The following is a 14,090-nucleotide window of genomic DNA, read 5'->3' on the forward strand; positions in this document are numbered from 1 at the left end:
TGTCGTCTTTATCTTTCTCCCTTCCATCTCAGTTTCCCTTTCCTCCTTCTGTTCTTCGTGAAGGCATAATAAGCCTTCACGAAATAGTCTTCACACAATTAAAAAGTTATTCGAAAGTTGGAGAGAGAGAGAGAGAGAGAGAGAGAGAGAGAGAGAGAGGAAACGAAGAAAGATAGATGGTTGAGTAATACCGGGTGTCCCAGAAGTCTTTCCCTGATTACAAACTTTATTCATATCCGCTATATGCAAGGTAGAGATGTGAAAGTGGTGCCAAAATGTTGGAAAACTAACCAAGTTTATTTGTTGCAGGTTTCATTAACGTGGCTGTAGTGTAGCAGTGTCAGTGCCCAGGAAACCGGAAATGTTCACAAATCAGGAAAAAGCTTAGCATGTCCTCTGGTATACGAGACCCGGTCACCAATAACAATGCAGAGGAACTTTCAAATGTACAGAATATTTTCGTGTAGAATATCTGCCATCAATAAGTTGGTATTTAAAAAATGGAATTTATCTTCATTCCCAAATCCTGTCAAGTATAAGGAACATTGTATGGAAAGATGCCACCCGATGGCAAGAGCATTAATTCCGGATTCCTTGGCACTGACACTGCTACACTACAGCCACATTACTGAAACCTGCAACAAATAAACTTGGTTAGTTTTCCAACATTTTGGCACCACTTTCACATCTCTGCATTGCATATAGCGGATATGAATAAAGTTTGTAATCAGGGAAAGACTTCTGGGACACCCGGTATTACTCAACCATCTATCTTTCTTCGTTTCCTCTCTCTCTCTCTCTCTCTCTCTCTCTCTCTCTCTCTCTCTCTCTCTCTCTCTCTCTCTCCAACTTTCGAATAACTTTTTAATTGTGTGAAGACTATTTCGTGAAGGCTTATTATGCTCACATTCAACCCTGGGTGGAAATCTATTTCTACCTTCATAAACATGTCTTCTTTTTGCATATTTTCATAGCAGATTCTCTTTTGACCAATATTATCGGTCACTGAATGTTTACTTCGTCGCATACTAATCTCTTTTAATTTTAATATTATCTGGTGTAATCTTATCTGTGCAAACTGCAACCATATTAAACTTTTGCTCAGTATGTGTGGACTTTTTCTTTGTATAGTTTGAGTACGTCAACATTTATTTTAAGAAGGTTTCACACTGAAGCGACACGAATTCCATTGAGTCTGTAGAGAAGCGTGCGCTACCAATAGACCGAGCGACACGTGCATCTTGATGTGTCATTTTGGTACGAAAGGTTGCATTTATTTCTGAAGGGTCGTTTCCAAGTCGTACGCGTCGCTTTTCACTTTGGTCTGAAACTGCCCTTAGGAGAAGTATAGATTCAACTGCAATAAGTTGAGAATTATATAGATTTGCTTTGGTTTAATTTTTGTTATTTAGCGTCGCTTTTCTGCATCTTTTGATAAATAACAACGATGAGGATGAGTGATGATATGATGAAATTGATGAAAGGACGCTCACAAAGGATACCCATGCTCAGGTTGGGATTCGAACTCGGAACTCCTGACAAATACATCGCAATTGACAGGAAAGTTTCTATACACAGTGTGTCTCAATCAATTGACGTGGTTATAAATGCCATACGTTTCCTGATCTACCCAGAAAAAATATTGGAACCAAACAGCCATTTCTAATAGCCCTGTACATTGAATAATGGCGTGCATTTGTATTTTTGTTATTTTACGTCGCTTTTCTGTTTCTGTAGACTTATCGCGTCTATGAGGATAAGCGATGGTGAAGTGGAATTCGTGTGTGGGTGTGTAGGAAATGAATACATGCACAGTTACACCCACACACACGGATAAGCAACTGTTTTAGCAACTGCCATTTCGGGGAAGCGAACCATGAACTCAAGGGTCAATCATTATGAAAGGACTAGGATAGTAGATCACTTTCGGTACAAAATATTTTCGTCTAAGCCGTGGAAGATCTGCATATGAATGGACAGAGAGTGTTGTTAGTTGTGGTAATTATCTTATAAAGTGTCCATTGTTTAAACGAAGTTTGTCCTTGGGGGCTTTGGCGTGAGGGAAGTTTTAACGTTTAATCGAAATTTCGTATGCTTTTTCTCACGGATTTTCACACGCAGATTATATGTCTACCGAAAGACATTCATAAAATGAGTATTTTTATCAAATAGTCATTGTACAGCCAACGGCAAAGGTAATAGTAAGCAAATTGTCCATCGGTATTTTCATTACTTTATTAATACATCCTGTGCTGTTTTAAGACGTTGTCCTTTACTTATTGACATTTTTCTTTCAATTCCTTATCACGGTGTGGAAAACAGACTGAATGAAAATGGTGATGGACCAACTATTACTTTCACTCTTGGGTGTATCAGAAGTCCGCTCCCCTCAAAATCTACTGCTTTTTGTCTGAACCCTAACCCATTTCTAAATTGTTTGTAAATTTTGTTTAAAATCCTTAACGGAACTATTCGAGACGTTCGTTCCCTCATTTGCTCTATTTTCAAGTATTTATTGCCCTTGACAGTATGGGCGTTTGGGTGACAATACTGTGGGGGGAGGAAAGGGCATATTTCATTTTCTTTGTAGACAAGGCTTAGCATTAAAGCATGGCGTGTCAGCCCCTTTTCGCCGCCACTGGCCCATTCATGCATAGCTCAACCAGATCCCCAATTCTGATATTTAAAATAGATTTTTCAATCGCCTCATAATTTTTCTTCATTCCTGTAACATACCTTACAACACTCATTATTTTGATCGAGTCGCTTTGTAATCAAGAGATCCCGGGTTGAGAGTTGCGACACATAGTTGTTTGAATTCCACTTGAAACTGTAAGCCTAGTCCGGATTTGCCTGTCTGTGCATAAAGTGTACTTTTAAAAAATATAAAACTCACACTTTAATATATTTTACGCACATAATGATTTTTTTTGTTTTATCGCCAGCTGAAAAACTCGCGTGTAATTTTTCTATCTCCCTTTGGAAAGAATGTGCAGTGGTCAGCTTTGCTGACTCTTACCGAAATCCAGACATAAAAAGCGTTACATAACATGTTGTGGTAGCATTCTACACCAGTGCATATTTCCTCTTTCTTCAGAGAGCAGCAAATATGTTTTTAAAATCTGTACTCATTACACACACACATACACGTCAAACGGGGATATTAGGTGGGTCTTTCTTGACACCCAAATGTCAACTTCTCATCCACGCAGTGCAGTTTACTTCCCCGGTGGCATAGTGGTAAAGACGTCGCCTCGTAATCAAGCGGTCCCAGGTTCGACACCCGTTGGATGCACATGGTGGTTCGGATTCCACTTTAAACTGTAGGTCCAGCCCGATTAATCTACCTATGCATAAAGTGGACTTAGAATAGCAGCTCAACCAACCAACCTAGTGCATCCTTTACAGCATTTTGCAGACTAACAAGGCTCTGGCGCCTGGATTCACGGCCACTATAATCTCCTGTGGGCTTGTGTTGTCGTCCCTACATATTTGAGATTGTTCCTTTAACCATCTCATCATTCAACCTCATCTTCGCGATTAGCCAAATTTGGCAGAAAAGCGAAGTCAACTAAACTAAATCAATTAATCAATCAATCAGAATACCCTTGTTACGCACTGTCCCACTGATTTCGCTCATTGGCAGTTGCCCTTTAAGGAGCTTTCAAACCGAGGCGAAAAACCGCACGTGTCAATGAAAGTTAACATTCAGAAATAAATGCTTTTGTACCGAAGCGACACCACAAGTTTCACATGCGCTCGTCTACTAGACTAAGGTCCGCTTTAGAGGAAAGCATTTTCCTTTGCATTTGTGCTATGACCAGTGGCGTAGCGTTATAGTACGATACGCCCGGCGTTCCCTGATTTAAAATTTCAAAAATGCGTAAATGCTGTAAATATAAAGCAAAACTTGACGAATTTCATATATGTATGACCTTCATGGCATTATACGTAATAGTTATTTTTCGCGATCCGCTTGCAACGCTCCACTAACAACACTCGTTCTAGCATTCTTTTTTTCAATGTCTTTCCCGGCCGGACGCCGGGCATGTTTGGCGTAAAGAACTCTATCTATATTCCTTGCTGGCTATCTGGAGGGAAAGCTTGGATCTCTACAGCACTCGCGCAATGTTCTCTTGAACGCCGGCGTACGGAGCAGAGAGCCACGTGATTGGTTCTAGGGCTCATGTGACCCTTCCTGCCTTCCGACGCAGACGACAGCGGTAGAATTCCTACCAGTTTCTTTGCGCTCGTGATGTGAGATGCTACAATACGCAATATTGACTGTCGTAACTCTACCAAACTCAAACATACAATTTTTTAATGACCACTGCATTGTATAATTTATCGCACGAACAGCGATGTGCATTAAAAACTAAAAGATCAACGCAGTTTTTGTCAAATAAGTTGGTGAAGTCCTCGTGGTAGAAATTCAGCCTGTGGCTGCCCTACCACTTAACCCGCAAAACTACTATTTTTTTTTCGTTAGTGTCTAACTGCTTAATATTGTTTGTGTCAATGGAAATGGTTAGCATTAATTTGATCACTCGTAACATCGAATGGTCTCTGGACAAAATTATTTAAAAATGTTTATCAGCATTCTCAAGATGCAATAAACAGTGGTCTGAGATACTAATCGGCACTGTTACGTCAGTAGAGTGTACGATAGTTGGATCATTCACCCACCTCCGTGTCAGAGTGTTTTGCACAAGACGACAGAGGTCCCTGGTTCGAATCCCGGCGTGAGCACGGGTGTTCTTTGTGAGTGTCCCTTCTGCAATATCATCACTCATATTCAAATTCGCGATTAACCAAAAGTGGTAGAAAAGCGAAGTAAAATAAACCAAATCAATCAGTAGTTGGATCATCCACAACAATGACGTCTACTGTTGTTCAGAGGCGCTCTCATTTTCTAGCTAAAACATTCATGGATAATGTTTTATTGAAAAACCCAGCTGACCTCAGGCAAATAAACAATACCTATGACGACTAATTCCATAAGTAAATTATCAAGCAAAAAGGGCCGACCTTTCCTTCGGACTTGGCGTTCCCACCCGAAATGCCCATGCTACGCCACTGGCTATGACCAACATACTACCGTGTAAAGTGAAAAATCTTATGGCATTTCAGATGTCATGGCATTTCTCAAGGATAGAATTGGTCCTATTTCCGCAGCATAACCAATCAGAAGCAAGCTCTAGATCACGTGTGCGGATGTAATGGCGGCCGCGTGAGATGTAAACAATGTACCACTTCACATTTTTAAAAGCCGATAACTATTCAACCTAGAGGAATAACGTTTCGTATAAAACAGTATTCGATAGAAATCAATTGCGCTGCTTAAATACATACTTTATAACGTATACAGTGCACGTAAAGAAGAATATTTTAGTTGTTTCAATTATGAACGTCGTGCGTTAACCAAAGATGGTGTAACTCGATGTGCCTTTCGTGCTGTATATATTATACATTGCAATCGCAAAAGATAACCAGCCTACATTAAATGTTTCCGTGTAAAGTACTGTCTGCTATAACATTGTTGGAAGCATTTATGCTAGCAAAAATGTTAATGGAAATGCTTTTGTCTAAATCGGACCTTAGTCTGAATTTCTTTTGAGTCTACTTTACGTTCGGCTAAGCTAATCGGGACGGGATCTACAGTTTAATGTGGAACCAAAACCACTGTGTGATATGCCTCCATCGGAGATCGAACCAATGAACCCTTAATTACAATGAGACACCGTTACCACTTCGCCATTGGGGAAGAACGTATTGGTTGAGGTGCCACAGTCAACTTGTAACTTCAGCGGTAATTCTTGAACTCCGCGAAATAAAAAGAAGTTGGAAACAAGTTCTCACGGTGTCTGGATGTTGTCAGTATTTTTTTTTTTTTACCTTGGATCTTCACAAGGACACGATGGAGGGAGGGTTACTTTAAAGTTAACTATCAGCGTCAAGATTCATGAGCAAGGACATGTCTTTTGTTTTTTGTATATTTTACCTTGTAGATATCTCTTCTTCAGTCTTGCTTTGAAGCATATATATACGCTCAATGCAATGTCACAGATCTGAGAGTGAATTCTGTTCAGTTTGTTACGTATTTTTTCATTCCTTGTGTCGCCGTACTTCCTTTGTGAATTAATCGCGGCGATAAGAATGAATAATGAACCTTCCTTATTGTGTAGTGGTAACGTCGTCGCCTTGTAGTAAAACGCTCGCGGGTTCGATACACAATGTAGACACCTGATGATTCAAATCCCAATTTAAATTATGGGTCAGTCCTGATTAGTTAACCTGAGCATAAAGTGCACTTAAACCTGACGATTATCTGGAAAACAACAGCTTAACTTGGGGGGGGGGGGTCATAACACGAACCTCAAGTTCCAGAAGGTTAAAAAGAATACTCCTAACATGTAAATGTTAATCTGTAAATTTATGAAAGCCGATGCCTCCCTTGTCCCATGCCAAGTTAGAAAGCACGAGTTAATTCGACAATTGATATCAGTTCTTTAAGGTTCTTTTTCAAGTAAGACACAATTTATAATTCGTATATATTTGAATCTTGATAATTTTACATCGCCTTTCTACTTATAGTGTTTAATCGCGATGAATACATTGATAAAATAGATTAGGGAACAAATAGAATTCCACACCAGCCATATTCACCAGCACCTCGTTTATACATCTTCAAAAGACAAATAGATTAATAATAAAAAATATCCTGGGTACGTGATTCCACGTCAGGGTTAAATAGAAGAGAAAACAACTTAATCCAAGATAATGTTAGCTGTTTAGAAGCGCAGCAGGCTAAATTAAGCATAATGAAAAATCGAAGCAATAACTAACGCTAAGAAAGGCTGCATGCAAATTTTCTTTATGGCTTTATACGCTTGTTACTGGTAGTTTTTCTGTTACGATACATCACCAGTAATGGTAGCACAGAGAATTTCCTTGCAATTTTTAAGACTAATGCCTGAATCACACGAGGCTAGATATTCTCCTGGATTTTCCAGTTGGGCTTGGACTAGTTGTGTGGTACTGGCTCGTCTGCTAGTTTTCGCCTCACACGAAATTTGTTACCGTACTTGTCTGTATATTTTTGTTCCCGTAAGACATTGCGCAGAGCAGACAAGACAAAAAGACGGACAAGCGATTTCAAGAATGTTGTAGAACAGTGGTTTCCAACTTCAAAAAGTCCGAGGGCCAAAATTATATCCAGCAGTTGATTGGCGGGCCGCATTTTTGGGGGGGTGGGGGATTAAAAATTACAAAAATTATAAGTACTGAACTGAAAATGTAGTACTTTCGCATGACCTAAATTTCTAAAATGAGGCAATAAAAACAATGGAATCACAAATCAAAATTGTATAATTACAATTTATTTCACGAAAACCCAATACTTATGGATGAATTGGAAGAAATGAAAAACACACAATACAAATAAGAATCCTTCATACTAAGTGTTGAATGTGAAAATTGAGTCCGATCTGCTTCTATTATTCAAGTTGGAATGTCCACTTCAATTTCTGTATTTGAAAGTCTCAGAAGGTAAAGCAGACGGCTTCTGTAGCGGTTCTTGATGAACTTCATTGAAGAAGAAACACTTTCACACGTGTATGTGCTGCCGAACATCGATGTCATTCTTTGCCCGAAACTACGAAGGTTTGGAAAGCGTTCGTTTGAAAGATATTTGAAAAGCTCTGGCCCCTTTTCTTGCCAGTTTGAAGGAAATCACACAATTCAAGTTGGAGAGAAGCTTCTTGTTCTTCGATGTTAACACCAAGAGGATTGCTAAATAGCTGGATGCTGCTTTTAAGTTCTTCAAAATCTTTAAATCTGGAGTCAAACACATCCATTATTTCTTTAATATTTGCACTGAATTCAGAAAAGTCCAGTGTTTCTTCATCTTCTGCTAGGCGCCGACAGCTTGAAAATGGACGAGGTTATTCCTCTCCAAAGTAACATTGAAAATCTTCAGTTTATTACGAAACCCATTTATGTTTCCCATTAAATCTGACGGGCGAGTTCATTCCGCATAGCGAAGGGGTGGAATCTGGAATGCATGGCGTGAAGAGAACGTTACGTCACTTTAGATTCTTCTGATGATCATTATTGACTGCAAAATCAATTCTACCTGTGATATTGTCTTTCTTCACAGAGCTTCCGTTCCTTCAGTAAAAATAGAACGTATTTTGATAAACATACATGAAATTAATGTATTTTGCAAACTGGCTTCGCGGGCCGCAAAAAAGACATCGCGGGCCGCCAGTTGGAAACCCCTGTTGTAGAAGAATAGCTACTGTTGTATTTTAAAAATTAAAATAATTAAGAGAAAATTATGGACTAGAAATCGGCTCGAAAGAAAATGCGTAGTGAACAAGTTAATTAACTCGGGTGTGCATATTCATACATGAAATTCGCAGGATTCAGTCATAAAAAAATAGTTTATTCAACTAAATATGTCAAACATTTAATACACTTGTAATAATAAGAATTTTCATTATCGCCTCATCACATTTGTCGCCTACAAATCTCATCGCCTTGCATAAATACTTAAATATTAATGAACTGAACATTTATGCACATCATCTCTGTTACAAACTAAAACAACCAACATTTGGAAACCACAGACAAAAACTTTTCCTTTGCCAAACTCACAGATTATCTTCACATGGCCGATCTTTCGTTCTGATTGGCTGTTCCACAGAATCTAGCAGAGAAAGCCAGTTGCAATTAGAACATGGCCTAGTCTTCAAAACCACTCAAGCAGTCAGCCCGGCGGCCATGATTTCCAGTCAGGTAGCCAGTTCAGCGCCAACTAGGGCATTCCTACTGTAAATCCAGTTTCGTGTGATTCGGCCTGAAGTGAATTTCATTACTTAACTTGTAATTATGTTCATTATCACCTTATTCATCTTTATATTTCCGTCTCTCTTCGTACTTTCAGCCACGTTTACTATTTAATCTCCAAGACTTCGAAAATTGTGCAAAAGCGACAACCAATTTATAGAAAGTGCTCGTATGAACGACGACCCGAAATTCTTGAACACTTTATTTATTGAGTCGTTGAAAGCTTATTTGTCTTATTTGCCATCGTCACTACTATGTCAACGTGTGATACGGTTACATTTCGTATCATGTACAATTGGGTTGTATTAATGCGCATGCGCGAGATACACGCGTTTCGCGAGGCGGAAGATCTACAACGTTGCCAGTTCTCTTTGTAGCGTCTTCGCTGGCGTTAGGGGTGTGAAGGTGGCAGCACACCAGTGATGTGCGTCTGTCTACGCGTAAACAACGATAGTCTACATTCTACATGTAGACTATTTTATAGACGTAAATTAGGTAATCTATGTAAAGAACATGGCGAAAGGTGATAACTTAACAAAGGGCGCCATGGAATTAAAAGAAAATTATACTGCTTATCAGTTGCTGATGTGTGAAGAGATCTTTTCATACTCTTTCATCCAAATTCGAACAATTTCTCATCTAGGAAAAAAACCAATATAGGAAATATTCTAGTGCTTTATGGGGAAAAGACCACTCTTGGCTCACGACTGCCATCTGTTGTTGTATTTTGCATACTACTTATCTTCTTCCATAGTTGATAATAGAAGTGAAGATAAATTTTGTTGTAAATAGGATTCTTTTCATTTCGTTAGGAACCAATATAGTTCAAAATGTCACTTTCCCTTCATGAAACCCTTGAAGATTAATTTTAATGCACTTTAGATTGTCTACGTAGTCTATGTAAACTACAACCCAATGTAATCTACGTGTAGATTACGTGTAGGCAACGCATGTAGACGTAAACTTATAGTCTACTGCACATCACTGCAGCACACATATTAATGCGCAATTGCACATTCCAATATCTGCCCAACGTTGCCAGTTCTCTTTGTCACCCCCCACGAACCATGCACGGATAGCCCCACGAACCATGCACGTAACCCAACAAACCATTCATATATAGCCCCACGAACCATGCACGGATAGCCCCACAAACCATTCATAAATAGCCCCACGAACCATGCACGGCAAGGTTAGGTTAGGTTCGGTTAGGTTAAGCAAACATAGTTAAAATTGTCATCTTCAAAATTGTCATGTTCTTGGAAAACAACGGTGTGGTTGGAAACACTGACCGCGGGTTACATCATCGAACGCACGCAAAATCTGCAACTACAAATACCCATACCAGTAGATATTGGAATGTGCAATTGCTCATTAATATGCGTGGTGCCACCTAAACACACCCCTAATGCCAGCGAAGACGCTACAAAGAGAACTGGCAACGTTGTAAATCTTCCGCCTCGCGAAATGGTATCTCGCGCATGCATATTGATTACCAACTTTACAAACAGTTACAAAGAAGATGTCTCTTAGAACTAGTTTTTAAAATGCATGTACATTCTTCATTTTAGCTTCTTACTGCTATGGCTGCATCGCTGGGGTATTTGTCCATAGGCCTTGTGAGAGGCTACTCGTCGCCTGGAGTGCCATCTATGAACGCCACTGGACATCATGACGACCTTGTACCCAACGATGAAGTCGTCTCGTGGGTTAGTAAGTATAAGTTTTGTAAACATAAGGTTTAGTTTGTTTTTAGTATTCTTCATTAACCTGTATACAACTTACACTCTTACGTATTGTACGTAACGTACAGTCAACGGCAAAGATAATGGTAGGCAAATTGTCCACCGCTATTTTCATTACGTTTTTATTCTACATCCTGTGTTGTTTTAAGGAATGAAATTATGTTGGTTCGAAGCAGGCATTGTTCTTTGCTTATTGAAGTCATTATTTCAATTCATTGTCATCACATTGTGTAATTCAGACCGAATGAAAATAGTGGTGGACAAATCGCCTACTGTTTCTCTCGCCGTTGGGTGTACGGATACATCCGAAGAGCGAATTTGACTAGAAAGTGCGTCACAGCCTTCGTTCAAGACACTAAAAGGGAACTTTCAGACCGAAGCTATACACGACAGGTACACACGAACCAGTGGCGTGGCGTGGCTTTATCAAAAGTGTTACCGGCTATCAGTACGACAATTATGCCTGCTAGACGTTATCACCCCCACCCCCCGTAAAGAAAACATGTCTTCGAGCTAGATATTTGTTCATTTCGTTCTTGTTTTGTAATCAGCACAGTGATTTAGCCACAAACATTTCTAGAAAGAACTACCACTCATGAGATAGTTACCATGAATATCCACTGTATAGTGGTCGACACTTGTCAATTCTTCATCTGTCTCTGTTTCCTTGCAATGAGGTGCGAAGGGGAAGAAGAAGAACCACACTTTTCTCGGATCAGTTTGACGTTTGTGTGGTGAGCACTGAGCAGACGACAGAACTCAGCTCCTTCGTGGAAAGGAGCCCAGCTGTACGTAATACTGTTGCCAACTTAGTATTTTGGAGCAAGGTTTGTCCAAATCACGAATCACACCAAGGATCTATTATATTTTCGTCTATTACCTAACTGGTCTCAGTTGTAGTTCAATCCAGCCTTGGCTCTGCAATCTATCTCTAGTTGCTTAACAGAAATGGTATTCCTATTTTCTGCGGGATTTAGCTCTTTTCTGGCAATCCGATGTGACAACACTGGGTGATCCGGTAGGTCTGAACGGCAACAGGGCCCCTTAACAGGCATATGAATAACCCCATAAAGTCCTTCCCCGCTCTTTCCTTCCATTTGCGCCCTCTTCTCCCTTGTTGCCTCTTCAGAGTAGCGGAACGGCTTCCCTCTTCGCTTCTGTTGGCTGCAGAAAACATGTCCTAGGCAATATCTACTCGACGGCAAGGGTGTTCATTAATGTATTTAACAATGTTGTTATTTTATTGACACAACTTTTTAATTCTTTACATTTTGCTGTTACCTGCGATAACACCGGCTACATGCACGCCACGCCTCTGACACGAACCTTCAGAAATGAATGAAACCTTTCGTACCGAAGTGACACGACAAGTTGCACGCACCGCTTGTCGCTCGGATGGGCCACATTCTCAATATCGTGCATCTTGTCGGTCTGTTGGTCGCGCATGTTTTCATATGGACCTTTCAGAAAGAAGCGACACATTTCATTTAGGAACTCTGTATCATCAATACATTAATTGTTTATATTATAAGTTATATGTTTTAATTTTACTGCTGTAACAGCAATTTTCAGAAAGTGTAATGGAAAGTAAGAACGGTTCCTTAGGCCGAAACACGTCTGCTCAATAAAGGCCATTCTATTCTCTGAATTATAAGAGGCGTTAAAATTGATAACTAATTCATAACTAGTCTATCTTTATCCTAACTAACTCTCCAGCCTTCTTGAACCCGAACGTTTATAGCTGCAGCAACATAGGCCTTCCATCTGTCCCTATCCTGAGCAATATCTATCCACTCTTCTCCGTCCTTATCGATTTCCTTTAGGTCTATCTCATCATTATCTCTCCATCTTCGTCTTGGCCTTCCTACTGGTCTCTTACCACCAGGTTTCCAACGAGAATCCTTCTCTCCTCTCCCATTCGTGCCACATGGCCTGCCAACCTAACTCTTCTTGATTTAATTATTCTAATATTATCTGGACATGAATACAAATTGTGCAGTTCTAAATAATGTAACCTTCTCATCCCTTTTAGGGCCAAATATTTTTCTAAGGATTTTATTTTCAAATATTCGGTAAATTTCTCGTATCGGACAAACGGATTTCTTCAAATTTACAGGAGAAATTACTTTCCGAATGCAGTTTCATTATACTTGTGGAAGTTCGGGGAAGTGCTTTCTCTCATCGTTCATTGAATTTTGCCGGTAAATCATCTATTTCTCGATATAAATATGTGACCGATGCACGAAAGATCTTACATCCATTTACTTCCAGGTGGATGTAGCCTGTGTGTGATGACGTAATCCCGGTCAGTGTTTCCAAACACGTGTTTTTGTAACTGAAGAAGTTACGTTTCCGCAAATGGTTTGTGGGGCTATGTGTCAATGGTTCGTGGGGCTATGCGAGAATGGTGTGTGCGGCTACGCATATTTTTTTCGGAACCAATTTTTAACTATTGTAACCTATACGTGACCCTACCTAACCTAACCTTACTGGAAATGGTTCGTGGTGCTATGTATGAATGGTTCGTGGGGCTATGCGTCAATGGTTTGTGGGGCTACGTAGGTATTTTTGGGTGCAGTGGGGTGGAAACACTGCATGCCGAGTACGGTAGTGAAACTGTGACCGCCATTTTGCGTGTTACCAAAGGCAAAATGAAACTAAGAAAACTTACTCGATATGTCGCAAATAGAGCTTATTTCCGTGAAATAAGCGAAATACCACCTTCAGCAATGTTTCTCAATGCAGAATACGTAAGTACGAATATTCAAATTAAATGAACTAGCAAATTTCATCCGTTTGTCCGATAGGAGAAATTTACTAAATATTCTTAATGTATGTTCCTCTTTCAATGTAAGAGACCAAGTATCGCATCCATATAATACTATATTTATCCTCTTTTTCCTATTTTAAAGTGTTAGTCTAAATTCACCAAATCTTTCCCGTAGGCTCTATCCCTCCACTGGGAGCCTTCGTGGGCAGCCTGGCGGCCGGCCCCTTCCTGCAGAGCCTGGGGCGGAAGAGGACCCTCATGATCAGCTCCCCTCTCTTCGTCCTCGGGTGGCTCCTCATCGGCTTCTCCAGGAACCTCCCTATGCTGCTCTCGGCCAGGATCCTCACAGGCGTCTGCGCGGGGATAGTCACCCCCTCCGCCCAAGTCTACGTAAGTATCCTCAAACAAACATAGCTTCAATATATATGGGGCGTTGCGGATACGAAGGGCGAACTCAACAAATGTGCATTGTGAAGTTTTGTGGAGTTCGCACTGTGTCTGACAACTTGAAACGCATTTCCTTCACAATGTACGTTTGTTGAGTTTGCCCTTCGTATCCGCAATGCCTCATATCTTTCCGTCAGTGATGATCTTATAAGATTCAAATTCCAGTTAATTATCGAAAAACTTTCTCCTAGCTAACTAACTCTGTAGCCTTCTTGAACACGAAGGTTTATGGCTGCAGAAACACAAGCCATTCATCTGTCCTTATGCTGGGTAAGATC

At 40.1% G+C, this 14,090-nt stretch overlaps 1 protein-coding gene across 4 annotated transcripts in view; it reads left to right on the forward strand.

Annotated features, from left to right (window-relative positions):
- Nucleotides 1-14,090, forward strand: part of LOC146003983 (facilitated trehalose transporter Tret1-like) — a 68,534-nt gene that overhangs the window by 47,859 nt on the left and 6,585 nt on the right. For 3 of the 4 annotated variants that reach the window (XM_083142519.1, XM_083142521.1, XM_083142518.1), the window contains exons 2-3: nt 10,422-10,563; nt 13,541-13,755. In XM_083142519.1, the coding sequence (XP_082998645.1) occupies nt 10,422-10,563; nt 13,541-13,755 (357 nt within the window). Of the gene's footprint in view, nt 1-10,421; nt 10,564-13,540; nt 13,756-14,090 lie in introns of those variants that run through there. The other variant, XM_083142522.1, reaches the window with a different exon arrangement.

Source organism: Lepisma saccharinum, chromosome 21, assembly GCF_977018435.1.
Source record: "Lepisma saccharinum chromosome 21, izLepSacc3.1, whole genome shotgun sequence".
NCBI classification, from domain to species: domain Eukaryota; kingdom Metazoa; phylum Arthropoda; class Insecta; order Zygentoma; family Lepismatidae; genus Lepisma; species Lepisma saccharinum.